Below are 26,157 nucleotides of genomic sequence, written 5' to 3'. Positions count from 1 at the left end.
AAGCGTTTGCTTCAACTGCACCACTAAAAACCAAAGGTTAATAATATCACTTGGTGATGATTTTATTACAGTTATGACAAACACATTCCATCTAAAGCAGACTAGTTATGCGGTTGGAAGTTGGAAATTGAACTCATTTGGAGCAGACACTGCATGTAAATATGCTATAACTCTTTAAAGTTGAAACCAACCATCCCTACAACAGTTTGGGTTGAAAGAACATGTCTCGTCTAAAATTCAATAAGAACACAGAAGACAGGAGATTCCTCTTGTCATATAATAATAATGTTCGGCAAAAGATAAGTTTAGCCATTTTAAGATCGGTTTAAGTGTGTTGTATTCTTACTGGGATCATCAAATTGGAACGTCTTTAATTTGAATCGGCCTATGTGGCTGTATTATACTGGTTTGATATGATTATATACGCTTCTAAAAGTATTGGGTCACCCATCAGATCACTTTCATGGCCACGGGTGTATAAAATCCAGTACAACTTGAGTCTAGACCAGTGTCCTCTACATTTACGATTCATGTGCTCTGGCAATCTAATAGGCGAGTTTGGGCCAGCAGCTCCCAGGTGAAAAGCACTTACCTGTTGGCATTGTGTCAACCGCAAAGATTGCTGCGGGGGGCGGTGCGACGTTGTCTTTCAGGAGTTAGTTCCACCCGTTAGTTCCAGTGAAAGGAACTCGCATTGCTTCAGCGAACCAAGACATTTTGGATCATTTCATATCCCCAACTTTGGCTCTGTTCCTGTTCCAGTTCATGAAGGCCAATCATGAATTGGAGACACAAGACTGGTGTGGAAGAATTTGACTGGCACGCTCAGAGAAATGACTAAATGATGTCCAACATCATTGTCTGACCTCAGAAATGCTCCCAAGTAAGACTGTTGAAACATTCATAAAAAACACATTCCTACATAAACGGTGTGGGACGTTTACCCAGAACTGAGCCGCTAAGCCCAATGAATCAAGAGAAAACAAAAATGATTACGTTTCCACTTTCGTATTAGTTTTTTTGGATTTCACACAATTAACTGCAAACATGAACTAGTTCATTTCAATGTGTTAAATAAGCCATGAAACACTTATGTCGTAGCGTGAACCGTGGAACCACGCTTGCATGGCACTAAATATTACAGCTGAATAAATATTTCAGTAAATGAGGCTCTTGAAGAAGTTCAAATAATTCTTTGTAATAGAGCAAAAGCTTTGCAGGTCTTTCAGATGTGCAAAATCATGATATCATGGAATCTTAAGATAAAAACACAAACTATAGTAATATCTCTTTATTGTACAGACATGAGAGCGCTACCATTCCTTTCATCCAGCACATAAGACAGTGTGTGTCCCTTTCGCTCGCTACACTGTTTCCATGACATCATTTCAAATTGCTGCTACATATACTGTAGTTATACATTTGTTTTTCTCCGCTATGTAGCAGGGAGTTAAGCACAGCTTTTGACTCATCTTAAGACTTCAGCCACACAACGTAAAACAAACCCACGACTATGACCATGAAAAAGACATGTGCAAACTTGTCCTGACACACTAAGCTCATACCAACAATTCCCCCCTGCGGTACACAAGAAGAAAATGGTAAACTTACAAAATATTTTTTAAAAAAAGCAAAGTTTCCCCAAAGGCACAAACTGAAAGATCACTACTTAAAATCGACTGTAGTAGTCTCAACGCACGGAGACGTTTGTGATTTTGCAACAGCTGACATGAAAAGTTAAAGCAGCCAAGACCTGAGCAGGATGTGCTCTCAGCAAAGTTAATGTAACATTCCTCATTACTGAGCAGAAAAAAAAAATCAAAAAATCTAGATCATTTAACTGCCGATGTAAAAAAAAAAACATGCTGTTCATCTTTTTGGTTTAAAATAATTTTAAGATACAACCTGAAGAAGTCACCATGATTGTTTTAAAGGGATCCACGACTAGCTTGGAGCATTTTAGCTAGAAAAATATGTTATGATTTTTTAATTAACCTAAAAGTTGTTGTTTGTAACACATAGAAACTCATAACTACTTCAAAAAATTGTACATCTTTATTATATTTTCTATATACGGAGGTCGCCATTTTTAACATGCGGTATACCTGGCAGAGGAGCAAAAGCCAACGCAAAATCAGACACTGTCAGCAAACACAATCATTTTCGACCAAATCTCGCCTCTTCCTCTGTTTGCTCCTCCTCATTTCCTCTTGTCATTTCTCCATTGTCTTCTATTTAATCGCGCTTCAGTTCAAGGTGAAACAGAACCCAACGTTATTTCTAGCACAAAAATTACTGTTCAGAGCTAGCGGTGTAATGTAATTTATTGCGGTGCAATATTTTATTTAAATTTGTAAGAACTAAGCAGATGTAAAAAACTATACTCTACAACTTTTTACTGTATTGTTTTTCCTTGTGAAATAAAAGTCTATTGATACAACTATTCATGGATCCCTTTAAGAGAAGAAGAAGAAAAAAGCACAGCACTCGCTTTATGGCTTTATTTATGTGTATCCCCACTTTGAATGTGTACGATGTCTAACCTGTACTTTTAATTTTCATTGTCATAAACAACTTAAATTCTATAAAATATACTGACTTTGCCTATTTGAAGTGTACTTTAGATATAAAAGATACAGTAGGTCTTTTTAAAGACGTTTCTTTGAATCCATCAGAGTGAATTAATGACTGGCTTTGTGCATCGCTTCAGTAACTACCGGGTCTTCTTTTCCGTCTATACCAAGCACCCTGACATATATAAAAAAAAAAAAAAAAAAGAGTCAAAATTCATTCTTTGCTTCTTGAAGTTTTGGCATGTGGAGTGAGTCTGGAGCGTTCAAAGGGTGTCGTACATGCGCAGGGTGCGCTCCAGTTGCTGGCCAACACGCTGGTAAAAGGCTATCTGCTCCCTGAGGTAGGCTTGCATCATGTCTTTGAAGTCCACCTCTCGCTGCTGATGGAAGTGGCTCATTTCTGCTTGGAGGGCGAAGCCCACAGTCCGGCAGCGTTTCCTTATCCCGTCCGCTTCGTCCTGGTCCATCTTCCCCTCGTCGCTCATCCGCTGGCTCTCCTTCACCTTGGCGAAGGCGCCTTCATCGAGACACGGGAAACACAACATTACATTTTCACGTTAGCAAGCGGAGCTTTTTCAAGTCAGTTCAGTAGAATTAAGATGATTTTACTTCACAACATTTTTCATGAGCATATTCTTCTAAGAATGTTTTTTAAATGTCCATTTAAACAATTGAGAACTGTGGCTTCAGCTACACAGGCTAACAAGACGCAGCAAAGCATTTGCATTTGATCATCCTGGTGTTGACATGTAAACAGGTTGAACAACTTAGGGTTGAGGAAGTCCCCTGACGATGTTCAACCCATCAAGTTGCCAAGCTCTTCAGCTTGTCTTGGAAACCTGTCTTGCTTCCAAGACAAGTTTGGAAGCAAGACAAGTCATCCCTAAAGTCGCCCCTAAAGTATACCAGTGTAGTATATCAGTTCTGGAGTCCAGACCCTCTGGACCACATGTGTCAAACTCAAGGCCCGGGGTCCAAATCTGGACTGCCTTAGCTTTTAATTTGGCCCTCTAGACTCCAAATTATGTCAATAAGTCCCTCCAGTTTTTCACAAATCTGCAAAAATTCATGCAAAATTCAAATTTTTTTCTGATTTTACTGCAAATCTTTCTCAAAATTGGCCATAAAAAAGAAGGCAGATTTTCTCAAAAATTGGTCAGTTGGCCAATTTTTTTGGACTGCCGCCTCAGCCTTACTTGATGTTAATAAAAAGTCACATTTGATATCACACATTAGCGCAAATAAAATTCCTCACAAACATTTCTAAATTAGCACCACAAAATCTGTGATTTTGATTGCAAAAACCCCCCCCCCACAAAAACAATTGCGAAATCCTTTCTGGGCTGATCGTTTTCATTGTGAGAAACACTCATTGAACCCTGAATCAAACAGCTTCTTATTGATATTTTATTCGGCCCACGATGAAAATGAGTTTGACGCCCCTGCTCTAGACGAAGCGAAGCGTAGAACAATGGGCTGGCTTTTACCAGGCTGACTTTGTGCTGCAGCTGAAAATTTATGAATCAATAAAAACCGCCTACGTGGGGCGACATGGCTCAGTGGTAGAGCAAGTGCTGTAGCTGTACGGATGTAGACAAACACTGTAACCCTCCACACTTCTGTAGGTAAAACAGGAAGCACACCGTCTCGTCAAGTTTTACTGCATTCCAAACATCTTGTTTCAGTGGAATGAGGACAAGTTCAAACCACATCCACCCGCACTGCCATGAAGTCACTTTCCTTGAGCAGAACACGGCAGCCCAGTGGCACGTCGCCATGACGCTTTACAGATTAGCGAGTCTGTCCTAGTTGCGCGTAATCTGATTTGGGAACACACTTTCGAATTTAAATCAATCGGCCTCTACGGAGGTAGAAGAGGCGGTCTGGTCTGGATAAACTCGGGAGCCGGGGGGAAGGAGGCGTCTCAAAACGATCCAGTCGCTCTCGCATCCGTAAGCCGAATCTGTGAAGTCATGCAACGCTACATTTTGTGTGGAATGCCTGGCACAAGTGTGGGAAAGCATGAACAGCACTCGCAGCCCGTTCCAGTAGAGGAGGAGGAGATGTGTGTGTTTGTGTGTGTGTGTGTGTGTGTGTGTGTGTGTGTGTGTGTGTGTGTGTGTGTGTGTGTGTGTGTGTGTGTGTGTGTGTGTGGACTGCAGTCTGTGGCGCTGACCTACATTTGTGTGTTCTGCCTTTCACATGAGACGAGAATGAGTTTTAGCAGAGAGCACGTCTGGGGAACATAAAGGAAAAGCACTCCTCACTGGAAAGAAAACAAAAAAGAGAGAATGATGCGAGAAAGATGACCTGATGTGGTCTCCCCCTGAAGCTAAATGTCGTCTGAGGAAGATAGTTTCTGCTTGATGGTAACACGTCGGCGTCCTTTCAGCAAAACTTGAGTTAAAATCTCACAATCTTTGACTTCAAATAGCAAAACAAACTTCTTTTTTTTCTAGAAAAGGTTATCAGCTTCTTATTGTCCAATTAACAACTACTCCCCAATCAAGGGGAGTAAAAAGTAGGTTGATTTGTTTATCTTGTCCAATCAGACAAGCTGCTGCACAGATCAACGTGTGAAAGATTTATGGATTTGCCAAGATATTAGCAATCCACCGGTGGAAGATGAGATGGAGAGCACAAGGGGATTTGGCAGGTTTTATCAGTACACACTGATAAAATTTGCATAGTTTTACAGCATTATTTAATACGACAAGGTAATCCAAAGTGCTTTGTGCAAGATAAAACAAACCGTGACCAATCTCAGTTCAATTTTTACCTCCAGGAATAGGAAAAACATTAAGAAATTACGAGTGGGATTCTTTGATCCAAGGCAATATTTTTAGTCCTGATTTAAAGGAGCCAAAAGGTTTTCAGGGAGTTTGCTCCAGAGCTGATGAGAATAGAAAGCAAATTCTGGCTAATCTGGTTTCGATCTGGACCTAGCAACCACAACCTGAAAGGGTCTAACATCTGGAGTCTTCAAATCCAGACCTTGTGGGCCGGAGTCCAGCAACCTTTCGACTTGTTTCTGGTCCAGCACTTCTGAATCAGATGACTGAATTACCTCCTAAGTATGCGGTGAAATTCTCCAGAGTCCTGCTATTTAGATCCTTATTTGACTCAAGTGTGTTGAAGCAGAGATACATCTAAAAGTTAACCACTAACCATGCTATGGAGAACATGTAGTAAGAAAATACACAAATCTATTCCGAATTAATTAGCTAAGAACTCTTGACAAACTAACTAGCTAAACAATGTTAGCTAGCAAATTAGCAAACAATTCTTAATTAATTAGCTAACAAATAAAATTAACTAACAAATCTGTTTCTAATTAATTAAGGATGAAAGTTGTTTAGGAACATCTTCTTCACTGTCCTGTTGACGACACATTTTAGGTGTAGTTCATTTAGCAGATTTGCTTTTGTTTTATGTCTATGGTCTGTTTGGCCGACAGTGATTGAAGAGAAATGTTTTTTGTTTTTTTTTCATTTTAAGAACTAGTGGGCTTTATTTGATAGTAATCGGACAGGAAAAAGGGAGAGAAAAGCGGCAAAGGAACCGAGGGCGAATGCGTTAAGGTTTGTAGCCTCTGCACAGCTCTAAACGCTGCGCCACCCGAAGCCCCAGACCAGAATAATTTGTAGGTGACATTTGGTGACTGCAGGACTGGATATGATTAATTGTAACCCACATGGATTGCAGACACAAGCATTTAAAGAAGAAAACTTGTGTGATCTATTATCCAAGTTACGGAAAACAAAGTCAATTGATCCGATTGTCGGCATGACTCGCGTCCTGGCTCTGGGCGAATTGGGCCGAGTAGCTGATTCTATAGTCTGTGTGTCCCTTTCCAGATCATCAACAAGCACTAACCCTTCACGTTCTGAGATCATTTCATAGCAAATCTGTGCAGTAGGGAAAAAAAAGTGTGTAATACTGCTGCTAATGATCAATGATTGAACGTTTTGAGATTTCATCAAGGGTCTTGCTATTGAAGCCAGCAGTAAAAACGTCTGTTGCGTACCTGACAATACTGATCAAGCCTCCATATTTTTTGGAGCTTTATCTTACAGCTAATGATGCGACCTGAGCAGAACCAAGCTGAAAAATCTTGGATAACTAAGAAAGACGTTCCAGTGTGTTAGAGGAGCTGAGGGGAGGAAAATAGTTGGGATTATGTAGGATCACAGTTCTATGGCTGACCGACTTCCGAGATTCCCACAGTCCTCTCTGGGCCAGAGGTCACAGCAGAGCAGCTACAGGAAGCGCTCCGTAAGTCCATGTGTCTTTTTATCCTTTTGTCCCAAAACCAAAATCTGGCAATGAAACGTCCCTTTAAATTCCTCTTATTTGTTTACAATCCAGACTGAGATTGCGGTCCACTTGTACGCAAGCGTTGGTGCCAACAACGTTCTTTTCCCCACCGATTCCCCCAGTGGCTGATTTCCAATTGAGTCTTTATTTTTCTCCTCAGACAGCAGATTCCTTACAAATCCACTTTCAGGTCAATTGTGTCTATTTTAGCTCTGTTTTATTTGATTTCCTGTCCCAGTTTATAAAAATCCCTCTTTCCTGATGTGTGTATTTTAAATCTTAACAGCCAAAAAACTAAACGAAAAAAAAAGAACAAACAGCTCCTCTCTAGCCAAGAGTGAGCTGCATATACAGCGCCTTGCGAAAGTATTTATATGCCTTAAACCTTTTCACGCTTTGTCACATGACGACGTTGGTGTGTTTTGTGAAGCTTTTATGTGGTGGACCAACACGAATCAGTGCATAAAGTAGTAGCCTTTAGGTTTTCTTTAAAAAAAAAAAAATCAAATGTGGTTTGTGGACTAAATAGAGAAATTAAAGTTGGCGAACGCAGGAAAACAAAGCTACAGCTCCGGTGGATCGCCATGCTGCTACCATTTTCAAATTACATTTTGAAATTGCGCAACACTTTTAGTTCCCAGAAGCCGAGGGGGGAGGGAAATACCCGAAGAATGACGACATGGTATGTTCTCTTGAGATTATATTTAGTGATGTATGAACCAGTTGACTGAAACAGACTTTTAATAAGGAATATTTTCTACAGCGTTAATATATAAGTTACAAAAAAGAAAAACAACAATAAAAGCGTAGACCATTTGAGGGGCGGGGGCGGGGGGTCGGGGGGGAAGCCATTTGGATTTTGCGCAGCCAGAGTGACTCATGAGCGTATATAAAATAAACCAATCTGGGAATAGGCCTCGTACACTTCAAACATCGAAAGGCCTAACGTGCCTCAGTAAGATTAGTGACTGTTATTCTCATTGGACACACAAGTAAACATTTGAAAGGGAGTATAAATGAGGCTTGCTGCCACAAAAAACACTCCCGACCAGTAAAAGTAAAGAGCTCTGAGTGCGTCCGTGTATGTGAGCGCGAAGGCTGACGTCCGTGTCGAGCACTGCTGGGAACTGATAACATGTTGTTCTTTGCTGTTTTGCAAGTAAGGCAAATAAAGCGAGACAAAACAGAAAGGCACATATTTATTTCAGAATGAAATGGTCTGCTTTTAGAGATCGTGGGGTTTTCTTCTGATCGCACGCTAATCTGCAGGCTTTGGATGCGTTTCCCCGCCCCCGATTCAAAACAATGGATTCCCTCAGCAGCTTGCAGAAGCCTGTTATTTACTCATCAAACTGAGCCAGGTGTTGTGGTCATTCTGGGAAACATCTAAAACGTGCGTGGTAGTCAGCGGTGGCTGATCTGTACGTCACCATTGACTGGGGAGTTAACGTCATGACACATAACTTAATAATAATAATAATCACAGACAATAGTTAATTCAGTATTATTAACATTATATGCTTCTGAAATATACACATAGGATTGTTCTTAATGGGATTTAGAAATCATAACTATTTCCTGATACTAAAGTTGATCATAAACTTTTAGGTCTTGGAGCGTTCGCCTGGCCATCACACAACTCATGTGTTTTACTGTTCAGAAGTCATTAACAATGTGTTGTGTGCTAAAAAAAAATAAAATCAAAATTTTGTTGCATTTTGAATATCATAACGAATTTCCCTTTCCCTTCCATTTCACTTTTTGTTCAAAGTAGCATGAAATTGTGAAAAAAAAAGTACACAGCTAATAATCCCCTGCTATTAGCTATGTATAAGGGGAAAATATTTGAAATGCATATTTGTTCTATAAAGAAAGAGGAAATGCTATCATACATGTCTAAATAACAGCTAATTATGAGCAAACATGACCAGAAACTTCCCTGTTGACAAGGTAACTATTGGAACAGGCTTCAAGCTAGCTTAAGCTAACTCTGGTATTTCGAATGATCTGGGCATCTAGGCATTGGATGTATTCCTTAAAGTATTTAAACACAGTTTTTAATAATGGTTTATGAGTGAAATAACTTGAAGACATAAAGATTTTTTTTTAACTGCAGTTGAGAAATGATATTCATAAAAATGTAGCAACTTCTTTGGACCTAAAGAGGTTAGCACACAGCTTCAGCTTTTACAGCTGGAAGCTAATGATTAGGCCCGAAATCAGAACTGAACCTTCAGGGTCACATAAAAACCATTACAAAATCAGCCTTCTATCACCTGAAAAACAATTCCAGGATTAAAAGACTAATGTCCCAGCAAGATCTTGAAAACCGTGCTGCAGATCGACAGATAAAAGTCCTGATTGTGTTCGCTTGTCCAAAGGAAGGATGAAACTAATGGAGGAGATGCAGATACCTCCCATACATGTGGGAGATTCCACAGGCAGCTAAGAAACATCCTGGTGAGCATCTTAATATCAGGCTGGGAAAGCAAGTCTTCCAGATTTTCTGAAATTCAGCTACATTCAAATTGAGGTCCTGGCGACCATGGGGTGATCTTAATCTGGAGTAAAAGGCGCCAAAGAAAAGCCTCAAGTATTAACTGAATATAGAGCAACACATCAGCAGATTCCCAGCCATAAGACATATCAAGCTGCAGTTTAATATTTTCTAAAAGGGTGTTTGTTTAAAAAGCTAGTTAGCTTTGTTTTGCATCCTCCAGCATGGTGCAGCTTTTCGCTCAGAAGAATGTGTTTTCCTCTTGACTGTTAGTCTGAGGTTTATGCCAGCCACACTCTCCAAACATTCCCAGCTTTCACACGAACTCCGATAAGTTGCTTCAAAGGCTTTCAAAGTTTGCAACAATATTACATGTCCGTCTAAGTCCCGTGGCACACAAAGAACTGTCAGGCCACAGCTTTGTGTAATGGTACCGTGTATATCTTTAATTAGCAGTTAGAGTTCCACTTGGTAACCCAGGAGGCTAAATTTAGCAGACCACTTTATTGGGTACACTGGTTCAATTGGCAGTAAAAAGAAAAATGGCAAGTCAGGTACAGCAACTCCACGCATTTATTGAAGACAACCTTCTGAAGCTCAAACCGAGCACCAGAATGGGACGGAGATTTGGTTTAGCTAACTTTGGACGTGGTAAGGTGGTTAGTGCCCAATGGACTGGTAAAGTCGTTTCAGCCACTGTGGAAACTATGAGATTTTTACAAGCAACAACATCAGTCTCAGAAAACACAACGCATCGTCAAACCTTGAAGTGGATAGGCCACAGCAGACGAAACCTGCTGTGGCCTATCCGCCACAGCAGGTTTGACCAGGGGCCAATCGGGAAACGTCGACTGCAGTTCACACAGGCTTAGCCATCTCTGGAGATTATACAACATCTTCAATCAGAGACTTCTTCAGATTCACTGTAATTCAGATTGCTACTACTGGAGATTCCTCTTGCCTACAGCAATCAGCATCTACTACAACTCTTAGAAGGAAATTGTATAAGCTATAGAAACATTTGTTTTCTATTGGGATTGAGTACTGGTGCTGACCAACAAATGTCCATCTTTCAAGACCAGATTGTACCCATCTTCTAGAGGCTACTTCCAGTAGGATAACGCACCATCTCACCAACAATCAAATCTGATTTCCTGAACATGACGATGAATATACTATGTTATAGCGGCTGCCTCAGCGGTTATATCGCTGCCTCAGTCATTAGATCACAATCCAATGATTTTAGCAATTATGGGATTTCTCTTTTGTCATTGGTAAAAGACCCCAAACCATTTCTTAAGCGCTAGACTCGCACGTTTGTTTCGGTTGCATTTACCTAAACTGCCTTGTGCTATGATCCGCTTCCTGCTTTTGGAGCGGTTTCCGGTCTAAAAGCAGACCGAGACCGAGGTATGTAGGTGGACCAGCATTTTCAAGAGTTTGATTACACAGTCACACCTCCACAAACAAACCAAATATTCTAGGCAAAGGAACTAGAGTTTGATTAAATTGGACCAAACAGAACTGGTCTGAATCCACCCAGAGTATGCCTGAATAAAGTTCACTGAACTTATTCAGTATGAAAAGCTGCCAGTACAAAACGTGCCTAAGCAAGCAAAGTTTATTCAGCAGCTTATGACTGATCTATCTGATTTACAGGTTGCTTTTTTTTTCTTTCATGAGAAATAAAACGACCTTAAGATGTAGACGGACTGTATCTTAACAGTACATCATAAATAAATGTAGGTTGTTACAATATATAGCCTTAGTCAGTAACTTGAACTTTGAAACATTTTGTGAGAGGTAAGGAGATCAGCAGATAATAGAGAAGAGAAAAAAAGCCAAGAAATGCATGGATCATCATATGCAAAAGAGATTAAGCGAAAGAGGAAAGCTTAAGAACGGAAAAGAAGAGGGAGAAAGAAACAAGAGGCTTCAAGAATGCGCTTTGGGGTCAAAAGGACTCGACAATCTCTGCCAGAGTATAAAGCAGGCCTTAAAAGCCTTTGGATGGGGGGCGAGGGAGGAAACACAAAACTCTGCTGACTAAGCTAAAAGTTGTATCGTTTAGCTGCTAAGGACATAAACATATAAAGCAGAGCTGCAGTTTCAGAGCTATTTCTGCTACAAACAGTGAGACAGTATGGACAAAAACAAACACCTTCCGGTTGTGACGGAAAGCAGGAGCTTTCACGTGACCAGAAGTATCGAGTCTGACTTGCCACATTCCTGCGGACTTTAAGCGACTTTACCTGCTCAATGTTGTTGACCGTGGCCAGAGCTTCAGAGATACATGACAAGCACCCAAAAAAGCTGCGGAGCTCATATCTAACTTTTTGATTAAAGTCATGAGCAGAGATGTTCAACAGATGTTAAAGGGTTTTTTTTTTCTTCGTATACTTTGAGTTTACACACACGCTATACAGGATTAATCCGTCCTCACGTGCCAGACATCAGCGCCATCGTGATATTTACCAGGAGGGATACGCTCAGATATGCTTCACAAATTCATTATAATTCATTATTGCTAACAACCCTTGTGTTTATCCCAACGTTTCCTCACTGCCAAAGGGATTCGTTTCGCAGGGAGATCAAACGTTGCTCAAGCACATTTTGGATTTCCAAGTTGCTCCTGGGGATTTTGTTTTGTTTGTTTGTTTTATTTTCGGTCTGCTTTTCAAACTTTTCAAATATATCCCCCCAAAAAATCAATTGTCTGATGTCATCACACATCAAACAAAAGAGCTCTCAACACTCAAACTCATTTCTACGCTGTTTCGTAGAGATCTGTGAGCTCAGATGTCCTCAAATTCCCTCCGAGGAAAACATTGTCTGCCATTACATCAACTCTTTTGTTATAGAGCAGATGTTCCTGTCTGTAAAGTTATGTAGCGTTGCAATGGCCGCCAGAGATAATTAAAGGAGTTGCAAATGTTCCTGTGATAAATTATCTTTGGTCAATCGGAGTAATATCTTTCCGTCTATCCATCTTAACAGAAAAAAAAATTACTCAATGTCCTGAGGGGACAGTCTCGATGGTGACCACAACCAATATGATGGCGTTTCTATGACGACGGCTTTAGCTAGCAAGTAATCCGGGGTTTTATTCTTGTTTGTTTCTGGGGTTTTGTTAAACCTGAAGTCTAAACTCCGTTGGAAGATTGCATAATTGTTGTAAAAGATGATTTAAATGACAGATTTGTTTTCCTCCTCAATGCCTTAAATGGATCAAAACTTAATACATCAACCTCAAGCTCTTTGGCGCACTTTGTTGTGTGTTTCGTAAAACCCTCAGCCGGTGACCAGTAATCCGCCGACTTTGCGTCTGATTGACGGTCATCTGATAGGAAGCTAAATATCTTTAAAACAACACTCTTCGCTGTGGAAGTTGGCACTGAATGATGACGACGCATTTAGTTATTGGCGTCAATGAGGAGATTAAAGGTGAAGAAGCACAAGAGAAGCTTCAGGAAGCTGATATATGTTACAGCAAAGTTGCCCAGTGTTAGCTTTGAAAATGTTGGCAGTCGGTTGGAAATCTCCCATTTAAAGTGATGATCTACTTGCTGCACGCAATTCTCACCGTCCTAACCCTGGTGATGATATTCATCACTTATAAAGGATGCTGAAGGCAGTTTTCGGTGACAGATCTGCATTCAGTTTGTCTCAAACCTCGTCCTGTGTGACTGCCTGCTCTTGTCTTTCACACCTGGGGTGACGTTCCCTCTTCCAAAAATGATTTTGATTGATCACAGAAATACTTCTTCAGCCTACCAGATGGCGACAATAAAATCTTCGAATAAGCTAGTGATCAAAAACTGAGCTCAAAATCCTGATCAGTGTCTATGAAGGATATGTGCTATGATCTATAAATCACGTAATTCCCTTATTTTCTAAAGCATTCAAAACTCCATCTTATCAAGAAACCTGCAGAACATGTTATGCTACCATTTAGTTTCCACAAATAATTTTGAGTGTGTTGTAGTAAAGAAGAAATGACTATTGGCCAGTAAAAGGCTGATTAGGTCATCTGCATAGGGCCGTTACTGTCTGGGGGTGAACCGATTGCAGTCGTCTGGCCGTTCGCCGATCTTTAAAAGGACCTGACACCAAAATCAGACAAATATTTAACTACTTTGGTCTGAAAAGTTGACAGAAGTTGTTTCCATTGACCATGGAATAGAGCAATTTGAGAGTTTGAAAATAAATTTGCTTAAAGGAAACACGCCAACTTCGAAAAAAGACAAGAAAAACTCAATTTTTGATTAAAAAACCCCCAAAACTTTTGGCACTAGGATGAGTTTTGTGAAAATTGGCGTATTTCACAAAACTGCAATGGAAACACTTTTTTCATATTTTACACAAGTCACATGCTCAACAAGCAGAAGTGGTCACATAGAAGAAGGCGACAGGAAGTGGTTAGAGGATGGGGCGTGACATGTTTTTAATGACATGTTGTGAGAACAAACGTGCGATTTTAATTGGGTTTCCTATTTAATGGAAACACCGCAATCGCAAAATTGTGCAGGGTTTTTTTCTCTACATTAGTGGAATATCGACAAAGTTTTGCGCACATTTGTAAAGGAAACGCAGCAAAGTCGTTAAGTGACAAGAGGTTGCCAGTGTAATTAGTTCTTTTTCATCAATGTTGGGGAATTATTGCCTTAAAACAAGCTCCTATATCTTGATAAAAAAAGTACATTTTACGTCACTTTCGTATTATTTCAAGTGCACTAAGAGTTTTGCACTAGTGACCAGACCGAAATACTTGGTAAGATTTAGTATTTTTGAAGTGTACAGCTGTGATTTCAAGATTTTTTGGCACGTTGGTTGAAATTGGATATTTTTAAAATATTCAAGGGGGAAAGAAGAAATACATATTTTAAGAACAAAACATATAAAGTTTTTCTTCTTAGCTGCCAAATCAATAAACCAAGAGGTAATGAGGTAGATTTGTTTCGAAGGTAATGAATGTATAAACAAATGTAGAGTTAAAACTTTTCAGGCAAATTTGCCTTATTAGAAGAAAGGCATCCAGATTAAAAAATCTTTGTGTTTGATGGAGAGAAAAAAAACAATAAGAAGAAGAAAAGTTAGGAAGAATAAGAGCATTCTCGAAAAAAGAATTTGGGTCAATCTTTTTCTTTTTAAGATGCTTTTTACTAATAAGCATTTTTCGTAGTTTCATAAACTAACCAAAAGCAGATTTGGGTTCACCAAAGTCCGCTTTCGAGTAAAAGTCACCGGGCACAGGTGGTCCTATTCTACGGAAGAGGATTAGGGCCACCGAAAAAAAAAAAAGAATTCTGAGATTATAGTCAAAATTCTGAGATTAAAGTCAGAATTCTGAGATTAAAGTCAGAATTCTGAGATTAAAATCAGAATTCTGAGATTAAAGTCAGAATTCTGACTTTAATCTCAGAATCTCAGAACTTTAAAGTCAGAATGATTTTTTAAATTTTTTTCGGTGGCCCTAATCCTCTTCCGTACTATTCACTATGAATTTAAAGAGGATGCAAAAAGCACGGTTATTGGACAGACAAACACTTTGTGTTACACCTAACATTTGCCAGTGGCCCCAAGGCCACGCTTTGAATACATCACACAAACGTACGATGTAGCCGCACTCTGATCAGAGCATGAACAACAAATGAAACTGTCAGCGCTCTGTTCTGTTGACAAACCTGTTTCACCATGTGCCAACGCATTTCAGTCAGGTTTTATTTTACATGTAGGGCGAAGGCCCGCTCCGTACAGGAACTGTTCAGGTCAGTCCACCCAGCAGTGGCGTCAGACTATTTAGCAAAATGTGATACAAGCAGAAAAGCACTGGGCCGACAGCATCATTAGACTGTCAATAAAGCTGCAGCATGTAACCTTTACTAAAAAATGTTGTTTTTTTTACATGTTTGTTAAAACTGTCACCATTTCTAACATGAGACATAATCTGTGAAAAAAAAAAATCAAGTTCCTCCAGCGATTCCTATTGTGGTCTTCAAAAATGCAGAAGACAACCAATGAGAGTCAGAAGGAGGCTCTCAGTGCTGTCAATCATGCTCCTGTATGTGCTACTAAACGTACTAATGGTGGACAAACAACTCACAGTTTCACTAAAACCATTATCAGTGGCTATGCTAACTAGCCTTAGCATCTACAAATACTGATGATGGAGAAGCAGTAGCGAAGCAGAGAGTACACAAACATGACTGACGACGCTAAGACCTGCCTCCTGGCTGAACTGAGGTTAATTTTTTTTTTTCACAGATCATCCGTCTCATACCACAGTGTCACAACATAGTGACGGTTTCAACAAATATGTAAAGAAATATTTTTTTTAAAAAGGCAACATACTTTAATCTCTTTGCTGGTATCACACAAACTGATAGAGATTTTTAAGACTGTAAAGCAGCAGATTCTGAATGTACAGTTACAGAAGTGACATGTACATTAACAGGTCGTCACGAGGCACATCGCCGTGGTAACAGCATCTGCAACCTGGCACTCAATACTGCTGTCTTTAAATATGCATCGGCTTAACGCCTCGCCAGACTTTCCCTGCAGCGCTACGAATAAAAACGGAACAAAACAAGGTTTTTTTATCGTTTTCTTTCAATCCTTTTGCATCCACAGCAGCCAAACTGCACCAACCGCGTTAAATATAACTGTTTCCCAACAGAGTTGCTAAATTTGTCCGTTTTTCTGCTCGTCGCAGCAGGAAGAGTTCAGATGTCTGATAAAGAGCTTCTGCTTTCACTGCCCAGGACAGTAGGTCACATGTCCAGTGTGCAAAAAGACAGCCAGTCTGACCCCAATGATTGCACTCGATAACTCGTAAGAGCCGCCGCTTCAAAGGCTGGACACGGGTCACTTGGAGGCAAACAATGGCTCCTTGCCTGCAGGAATCAAGGCAAGGGAGATAAGGTCTCTCCGTTTCTATCGTGGAAATTATAAGATGTTTTTTTATTATTATTATTTAAAGTTTTTTTTGGCTCTGATGGCCTTTATTTGAAAATGCTAAGACAGGACAGTAGTACGAGAGAGAGAGGGAAGACATGCAGCAAAGGTCAGCAGGCCGGGAATTGAACCTGCGACGTTGAGGACTAAGGCCTCCTCATGTGGGTTGTGCTCAACCCCGGCACCACCACAGCATTCCAGCTGCTTTTCCTTTTAAACCACAGGGTAATGTCTGTATTTTAGACAGCTACATGATCTGTTACATGGAATTAATTGGGAATTACGTTATTCAGGATTAGAACCTGAAATGTACCTACATTTCCTGTCTACATGTTTCAATTTCGTTCCTTCATTTATCCCCCGTTTTGTTTCAGGTTGATCAAATCTTTGTACATAAGATTATTTTTGTGTTGTGGTATCAAAGGTCCTTTATGTTTCCAGACACTTTTTCAGATTTCCCTTTCTAGATTTCTTTTTTCCAGCAATATTTTTAAACATGCATTACTTTTAAGCATAATCTCTTGATTGTGGAGTATCCTAGACTACATGTAGATTCTTCAAAGCAGTTTGTGAACTTCAGTCACTTTTATATAGTTTGTAAGATATATATATATATAGCAGTTTTGGTGCTTGTTTGGTCATTTAATGCCCCATTTAACAACCACTGATATACTTCACTGTAAGTGGTGGGCATTTATCGTACCGTTTATCGTTTGTTTATTGTTTATTGTGAAAATTTCTTATCGTGAGAAGAATTTTGATTTGTCGCCGTCTTGATAAATCGGCATTGATGTTCAAAAGCAAAACAGACATTGTTGAACATGCTATTTTTTTTTACAATTTTCTCCACTTTTTATTCGACAAATATCAGTAAATTTGAAAATATGCTCAGTGGTATAAATCACACTTCTTCAATGTGGCGTCCTGAAGAAGCCAATTTAAAAAGGGAACTTTTTGCTAGAACAATGTTTGCGTTTGTGGGAATGTGAATGCTAAAAACGTAATAAATCATCATCATTATTTTTATCATTATCGCCACAAAATATCAAGATAAAATTCTAAGTCTATATCGTCTAGATCTACTTTCACCTGAATTTCCCAGATTTTTATAAACCAATCCGGTTGGACGATCATCTGGAATGCATTAGATAATTTCTTGTTTAAGATCTAAAATACTAAGACTGATAAAAACCTGAGTTGGATTTCTACAAACTGATCACAGCCTCTTCGAGAGACAGCTTTCCTTTTGTGTGAAAACCAAACAGAAATGAAACTGGAATTTGTTGTTTTTTTCCAAAATAACGTTAAAATCACGTCCCGTCTTGCCCAGGGAACACCAAGTACTGTCTCGTTTTGTAAGCTGCTACACATCGAGCCGATAGTCAGGTTAGTCATCGGATTCTCACAGTAATGATAACCTTAAGTAAAAATACCACAAAAAACATTCAGCTTTAGATATATATATATATCATATCCATTATTATATTTATGATATTGCCATCAATTGTTATTTGGATTTTGATTCATATGGTTAAAATATCGAAAAAGCGCCCACTGTAGTTGTAGTTTTCAAGTTTATATTACCAAGAATGTTATGCCTTTTTGCTGTGTGATATTTACACAAGTATAGCAAAGTAATGTTAGCTTCATTAGCTAGGCAATTTTGAAGGCAAAACAACACCAGCTTAAAAAGAGTGACTGCTTCTTTAGTTTTCACACACACACACACACACACACGCTCAGTGTTTTTGGAGCTTTACGGGTAACCAACGTGTTGCAAATGTTTGGCTCACTTTTAGACAAATAAGTGCATTTCTGGGGGAGGGGGAGGTTTCCATCCTTGCAAAACAAACACTCTGTGATTTAACCTCCTTTCTCAATTCGTCACAGGCAACTGTGGTGAAAACAGCAGTAATCACCGTCAGAGGGAAACATTCCCCGGACCGGGCCGACTCTGACAGGAATGCAGAAACATCTGGCCAAGGCATTGTGCGTTCAGACGAGGACCAAGCATTGTCAGGATTTACGAGTGAGCAGTCAGAAACGAGGGAGCGCACTGTCATCTTTCACTCAACCTGACACGTGACGTGCTATAACGTGCTATAACAGAACCGCCTAAACGTTCCTGAAACCGTATCCTGGCTGCTCCGATTACATCTGGAGCGACCGCACAAAAGATAATGCCGTCCTGTCTTGGGCGTTCTCACACAGTCATAGATCGCAGCTCGTAGGAGCACGGTTTGTTTTGCTGATGTGATTCTTTAGAGCTGCGCATCCGACACACAGCTGGGAAGTAGCAGATCCCTTCCTTCAGAATAAGATTCAGCCTGGTCATTGTTTTTGTAACGTGTGGAAACCAGGCAGTTCTCTTGACCGTCTTACAAAAAGTCTGGCTAACTTGTTGAAACACATGCTACAAGAGTGTGTTCCTTCTCAAACTGGAAAAAAAAGAAGCTGCTTTCAGGGTTGCAGTTGTGCTTAACAGCCATCTGAGCAGCAACTGAACTACATGTAAGAGATATGATGTCTGCATTGACGAATAAAGACAATGGTGATAAAAGGTGAGCAGTAGAGTGCGGACGTAACAAAATCTCAAGACAAAAGATCCCAACAACAATAGCCATCATGCAACAGGCTGTTGAGTTGCTGCCAACATCAGACTTCACCTGTCGAAATGAGTTTAAGCCATTAATTTTATTGTATTAGGAGTGCTTATGGTTTGAAGTGGAAAAGGAAGAAGTGCTTCATTTGCCATCATGAGTTGAATCATAAAAACATTTGAAGAACTTCCTTTCAAGTTGATTTCGTTTCACTACCATGGAGGAAGTCTGCACCACTTTTATATTGTTTGTGGTATGGCAGCATTGTGTTTACTTAGTAGCACTGCAAGATCCTAACATTTTACCAGGTATTTCTGTCCCGTTTCTAGTGCAATTATCTTACATTTAAATATACACTCTAACTAACCTAGAAGTAACTTTCCAGCAAGATACAGGAGCTTGTTCTAAGTCAGTAATTCCTTTAATATTGATGAAAAAGTCCTGGTTCCACTGGCAGATTATTTTACTTATAACATGGGAAAAAATATCCTATAAGTTAAATAATTTGATAGTGAAACAAGTACTTTTTCATCAATATTTAGGAATTATTTACTTAAATCAAACTCCCGTATCTTTATGAAAAAGCTGCTTGTACATTAGTTTGTTTTGTTTCAGCGCCTGAACGTCTCCTCTGATGGCTCATATACGGTGGCCGACAGGTGCAAATGCGCAGCAAAAGAGAAAACATGCAAACAAAAAAGAAGACACCCCCGAATGAAATGCAGCAAACAAAAAGAGAGACGCAAACACCCCCGAATGAAATGCAGCAAATAAAAAGAGAGACGCAAACACCCCCGAATGAAATGCAGCAAATAAAAGAGAGACGCAAACACCCCCGAATGAAATGCAGCAAATAAAAAGAGAGACGCAAACACCCCCGAATGAAATGCAGCAAACAAAAAGTGTTGAAAACGGAAGTGCTCCAGACCACTAGGGGGAGTCAAAGAAAATAGTATTCATTTCTATGGGACCAGATGCAAGATTCAGAGAAAGAAATTTGAAAGAAAGTAAAGGTATCTCTCTGAATCTTGCATCTGGAAAGTGTGATTATTGTGAGAAGTCTGAAACAATAGAGCATGTTATTTTAGAGTGTTGTAAGTATGAAGAAGAGAGAAGATGCATGCTGAGAGAGTGTGTAGGTATTAAAGAAAGGTTTAATTTAATAGAATTTTTGAGGAGAGATTTCGGGAGTAGACATATTCAAATAATTATTCGGTATCTTAAAAAAACAAAGCTATTTCATAGGATATGAGTAGAGCAAGTTGGGTGTGAATGTGTAAAGAATATCAAAGAGGGGTATATAAAGCTATAAGCAAGTTGGATAATATAAGCAGGTGTGTATGTGTGGGGGTATGTTTAATCAGGAGTTAATGGAGGGAAAAGGTAGAAAGTGAAAGTTTATAGACCATCTCGAACCACACTCCATACTGGTAAGTGGCGGTAATGCTACTGTAAGTTTGTTGCCAACCGCCAATAAATACCAAGAAGAAGAAGAAGAAGAATCTTGCATCTGGTCCCATAGAAATGAATACTATTTTCTTTGACTCCCCCTAGTGGTCTGGAGCACTTCCGTTTTCAACACTTTTTGTTTGCTGCATTTCATTCGGGGGTGTTTGCGTCTCTCTTTTTATTTGCTGCATTTCATTCGGGGGTGTTTGCGTCTCTCTTTTTATTTGCTGCATTTCATTCGGGGGTGTTTGCGTCTCTCTTTTTATTTGCTGCATTTCATTCGGGGGTGTCTTCTTTTTTGTTTGCATGTTTTCTCTTTTGCTGCGCATTTGCACCTGTCGGCCACCGTACTCATAGATGATGAGCGCTAGCGCCGTGGCTGAATTATGAATGCATCTCATGTAGCTGTTTACTGCCATTGCTGCCATGGTTTTTAACCTCACCGCTTGAACAAGTTTATTCACGTGTGATTTTTAATTTCATTTCGTATTTGATGGAAACACCACAATTGCAAAACTGTGTTTTGTCAACATTAGCAGAATATAGACAAAGACTTGCGCACATTCATAAAAGAAACGCAGCTCGCGTTTCCCTGTGTTTGACGGACAATCCGCCCATGAAGTACCCCGCCTCTTGACCGATGACTGGTGGAGATTGGCACCAGACCCCCTTGGTAGGATGGTAGATCTGCTCCGGAGCTTTTGCTATTCTACAATTGTGTTGTTTTTGTTTAACTTAATTGTATTTGTATCGTCTTTAGCTGAAAATCCGACATATTAAGACTGATCAAACCTGAGCTATATCATTCTATACATGAGATGTACCACAGGCTGTGTGGCTGCAGCCTGCCATCCCCACATCTGCCTCTCACACAAAAACCCCTTAGAGGGACTTTATTCTATGACACGGCAATGTTCTTAACCCTTCAGATCAGGATCTTTGGTTGTGCTCAAAGGAGAGCTGCCTCTAACAATGGGATTAGGCCTGGCAGAGGTTCAAAGTACTGCAATTCACTGTTAGAGGAGTTCAAGGCTCTCTGTCTACTGGAAATTTACGTGCTTTTACTGAAACCAGAGCAAGTGCCCAGTCAGACAGTGCTGAGGTGAACGTCTGTGTGCAGGAGACAGCAGGAGAGAAGATGAAAAGAGTAAGCCAGATGTGAAGAGACCAAGCAGAGACTAGAGAGAGGTTGAGAAAACAGGACAAAGAGACAGACAGAGCACACTCTGATATTTTTTCTGGTACTGCCCTAAACCGTCTTCTGTTTGGACTCACATTTATTGCCACTGCCCAGCACAACATCCTAAAGCCACCCGTGTAGCTTTCATTCTCGAAAGGATAACAGCAAGAAAGCAGCTCCCGCGGACCTCGGTGAAGTCGGGCAAGGGAAGAAAGTAATAAGGAGCACACCGGAAACTGCCGAACTCCGTTTTGTGTGTTGTGAGTGTTGCAACAGCTGTGTCTGGTTCTGCAGAACATCAGTCACATCAAGGGGAGTTTTCTGGACTGGCATGGGGGTGGTGGGGAATCTCTCACCCATCCAGAACCGCTGCTGGATGGGCACTCTGGTTTTAGACAGTACTTCATGAGCCGTTTTTAAATGATGACTGTGGATTTGTTTGATTTTACCACTACAGTCGACCCCATGGCTATCAGAGGTTCAGTATTTGCTGATTCATCTTTTTGAAGATTTCTATTTTGGAACGTAACTCCAACAAATTATTCACGGAAAGCTCGCCTATCCTTAGATTATTATTTATATTAGAAGATGGACATGTTTATTTTCTGTTGATCACTAAAATTAACTAATTGAAGCACTATGGTTTCTACAGAACACATCAAACAGGTTGAAACAATGATTTTGACCCAGGACTTCCTAATGGCAGCTACTTTATATATTATGAAAACTATTTGTCATTTCTAATTAGGTTTTCGCAGACATCGCAATTGCTTTTGGGGGAATCCGGTATGAAATGAATGGTTTTCGAAAGCTCGAGTCATTAAGACCTACTATATCATAATAGCATTGTGGGTAGAAAGTTTGATATATTAGCATAACATCCGGAAGAACCAAGCCAACTACATGATTCCTAAAATAACGTTCAGAAAACCTTTGGGGACAGAAAACATTTGGGTTGCTGAAGAAAGAGTCAGTTAACTGTAATCACATTACTTGCTGTAATCACTTCTCCAGAACACTGGAGTACTCTCCAGAAAGTTGAAACTACTCTTTACCTTTCTGTAGATGAATAATGTCCGGGAAGTTGGCGAGCAGGCCTTGATAGAGCGAGAGTTTATCCAACATCTGGAAGAGGTCATACTTAGGTTGCTCTGCAAACATCTCTCCGATGTTTTCATAGGTGCGGCCAGTGTGGGAGATGGCGTTGTTGAGGGCATCTGACCTGTAGGGTGGGTCCAGTGTGAAAGCCTGGCTAATAGACTGGAAGGCATTCCCAAGTCGCTGGAACTCCTTCCTGAACCCGCCCAGGTGCTTACGCACGAGCTCTGAGGCAACGTGCGTGAGCTGCATCACACTGTCGTCCATTTTCTTGGCGAAGGTCTTGAAGTTGTCGACCCTCTCCTCGACGTCCTGAAGGTCCTGGTGCTCGTTGGGGATCTGAAGGGTCAGCATGAAATGGGCTCCCACCATCTCGTCCTTCTCTGCCCGCCTCTTACCCAGTTTCCACTGCTTATCATCAGCACACATCAGAAAGTGCTCAAAGCCTTCATACTGCGAGAGGACTGGGTGGCTGGTCATGTGGTTCATCCACAGTATCAGTCGCCTCTTACGCTTCTCGATGAAGTCTTCCTCAAACCGACCAGTGGCCTGCTTCTCAGGGAGGTGAGGCACAGAGATCACAGTGAACTTGTGCAACAAACGGTTGTACAACCAGTCAAAGTGTTTGTATCGTCTGTAAACCGGCCGGCCTATGTGGCTCGGCGTCACTCGGTACGATATGTAGGTCTTGATACCTTTGAACTTTGTCTGTTTGGTTGGGTCTTCAATAGAGCAGATGAATGGCCTTGGATTTGCCTTCCATTGAGGTCCCAGTGAACCCATCTCAATGGTATACGACTCTGCAATCTTTGCCATCATGGGGACATCACCAAGCACAAACGCTTCCACCCCTGAGCGGACAAAGCTGGAAAATCTGTTCAAGTTTCTGCCCACCATGCTACCCTTCCTGGCGCTGGCCATGCTGTCTTGTCCGGAGACTGATTTGCTCCGGTAATGCACGTTGGGATTATTTGACGGTGGGGCCTGAAAGATATGTCCATTAGCTCCAGTAGTGCTAGTGTTACTGTGATCAGCATCATCCACCACTGTGGATCTGTCGTCCCAGTCATCCCAGTCGTCGTAGTAGTCTTCGTCATAAATCTGTCCCGAATTAATTGATGTATTTGGTGTAGATGGTAGATGGGGGGAGTCATTTCCTAAAGAGCCTGCCGGGCTTATGGAGCAGTCAGTCACGTTGGAGTCGGAGCGAGGGCGAATGATGTTCACATAAGATTTAGGGAAGAGACCCCGCTCCCCTCGGCTGTTTTCCCCCAAGACCCAACCATCCACAGAGTTCTCGTCAAATATAACCACTTCCTCATTCTCCTGGATGTTGATCTCCTCCTTGTTTTCACTTAGAAAAGTGTAAATAGCAACACCTTTTACTGACATGTTGAAACACAAGTGGCTCCCAAACCTTTAACCTCTACATGCACATAATGCCTTGATTGGCACCGTCTACTTTATACTGCATGGAAACATATGACCACCGCCTACTGTAATACTGCAGAGTTTGACTAAAGTTAAAATAATCTTCTAAAGCCTAGTTTCAAACAACATCTATTTTGTTGTCAAGTCTATATCACATTAAACATCATCAGCCCATTTAGGACACTCCTCTTACCGAGTTGCAGCCTACCTTTAAACTATAACTCCACAATATGCAAGCAATATGTGTCTGCGTCAACATAAAAACAATATGATTGAAACCAAAACTGTTTTCATCCGAGTCCTCCTCCAACAGCTCTGTCGATCAGCAGAATCCTCTCTAAGTTGCGCTTTCTGAAAGTGATGTTCATTTATCACTCTTGAGCTTCACCCAGGATCCTAAAAGCCTTCAGAGACAAACATATTTCCAGGACAAAGTGGTCCGGCGCGGACAAAAACAGACGGATGAGTAATGGTATCCTTGTGCATTTTCAGCCCGTACCGGATTCCCTCAGACTCAAACTTCCTGCGTTTTCCTCGTAAACAGGTTCCTGCGCATCTTCAGTGAAGGCCCGCAAAGTTGTGAAGAAGGAAGAGAACACTCCGCTTTTAGAGATTATCAGCATTCATCGAGGTCCGCTTTTTTAAGGTTATCCTTTGAGTGTGTTCCTCAAAGCGCTTCAACTCTTTCCGTGACGTGAGGCTCGGACAATTGGAGGCAAGTTCGCCTGTTTTCAGCAGCTCCTTTATGGTCTGGGTAGGTAGGGAGGGGGAGCAGGATCGATACCGCCCCCCGCAGGAGAAACGGAGTACAACACAGGGCACAGATTTTCACATCGGGGAGAAACTTAGTGTAAATAATTCCTTATAAAATGATATTGAAAATTAAGGAAAAATTCTTATTATAAACGTTTGATGTATACATGGGTACAGAGTTCTGATTTCAAAATGATTACCTCTGTAAAACATGCTTGAGTAAATAATAATAATAATAATAATAATAATAATAATAATAATAATAATAATAATAATAATAATAATAATACACCCCCTATTTTTGAATTAGTCTTAACTTCTGCTTCCTTTTTTTCTTCTTTTTTCTCTCACATATATGGATATATATGTTGTGTACATATAACGTCTTACCAGTGGGGGCGCTCTCGTGCCACTGTGGGTCTGACAGGGAGAAGGGGTTTTCTGGTTCTGGGCATGCGCGGCTCAGAATGAACGAGCTCTTGCTGGTGTAACGTTAAAACAACTCACTAACTGTGATCCACAGGTATGATAAAAGGCAACTGTTATAAGTCCATCAAAAAAAAAACTGGTTTAAAATGGTCTGTAAATATATTAAGATTAGTTTTTGTAGTATTTTGTGTAACTTGTATTTGTAATTTGGATAATCTTATACTAAGCTTTGATCTGTGTCCAAAAAAGTTAGATTTTTGTTGTTGGAGCCTGTGTGATTTTGGATTTATTTAAATTACTTAACCCGTCACTGCTGTATTTGTATTTGGGCGGTATTGCCATATTGCTATTTGGGTAATGTTTGGTGTAGTATTTTTTCTCATAATTTATTTATTATTATTATTTTTTTTTTTTTTTGTGATGAGCCTTTATAACCGCTGAGACGGTTGTAACTGCCAGACGTTGGTATTTACTGCGTGTTTGTAGATTAAATGTTTTTCTCAGTTTGGTTATGTTAACTTAACATGACCAGATTTTCTTTTTTTCTTTTTTCTTTTTTAATTATGTTATTGTATTTGTGCATTTTATTTTATTGTATTTCTTTTCAAAGACTCCGGATGTTGTTGACTGAATTTGAATTATATTGTAACTGTATTTTATGTATTTATTTATTTGAAATTGTGCGTCAGAATAAACAAACTCTTGCCGGAGTAACATTATAACAACTCGCCTCCTCTGTGATTCACAGATATTGGTTACACGGGATTTTTCTGCCTGTGTGCCACTTGATAATAATCAGAACACCGGTAACATTTGAACAAAAACAAGTCTGATTGATAAATGTCTGGGGGAAGACTTTTGAATATGTAGGACCCA

At 40.3% G+C, this 26,157-nt stretch overlaps 1 protein-coding gene across 1 annotated transcript; it reads right to left on the bottom strand.

The window, feature by feature from the left end:
* Positions 1–1,276: 1,276 nt before the first annotated feature.
* Positions 1,277–24,692, bottom strand: snx33 (sorting nexin 33). The gene is made up of 2 exons (XM_005813798.2): positions 22,626–24,692; positions 1,277–3,090 (listed from the first exon to the last, which is right to left on the bottom strand). The coding sequence occupies exons 1-2, from the start codon at positions 24,058–24,060 to the stop codon at positions 2,837–2,839; spliced, it is 1,689 nt and encodes a 562-aa protein (XP_005813855.1). The 5' UTR covers positions 24,061–24,692; the 3' UTR covers positions 1,277–2,836.
* Between the last annotated feature and the right edge of the window lie 1,465 nt (positions 24,693–26,157).

Source organism: Xiphophorus maculatus, chromosome 2 (assembly GCF_002775205.1).
Source record: "Xiphophorus maculatus strain JP 163 A chromosome 2, X_maculatus-5.0-male, whole genome shotgun sequence".
NCBI classification, from domain to species: domain Eukaryota; kingdom Metazoa; phylum Chordata; class Actinopteri; order Cyprinodontiformes; family Poeciliidae; genus Xiphophorus; species Xiphophorus maculatus.
Note: the sequence above shows the minus strand (reverse complement) of the source record. Positions and strands in the feature narration are given on the sequence as shown.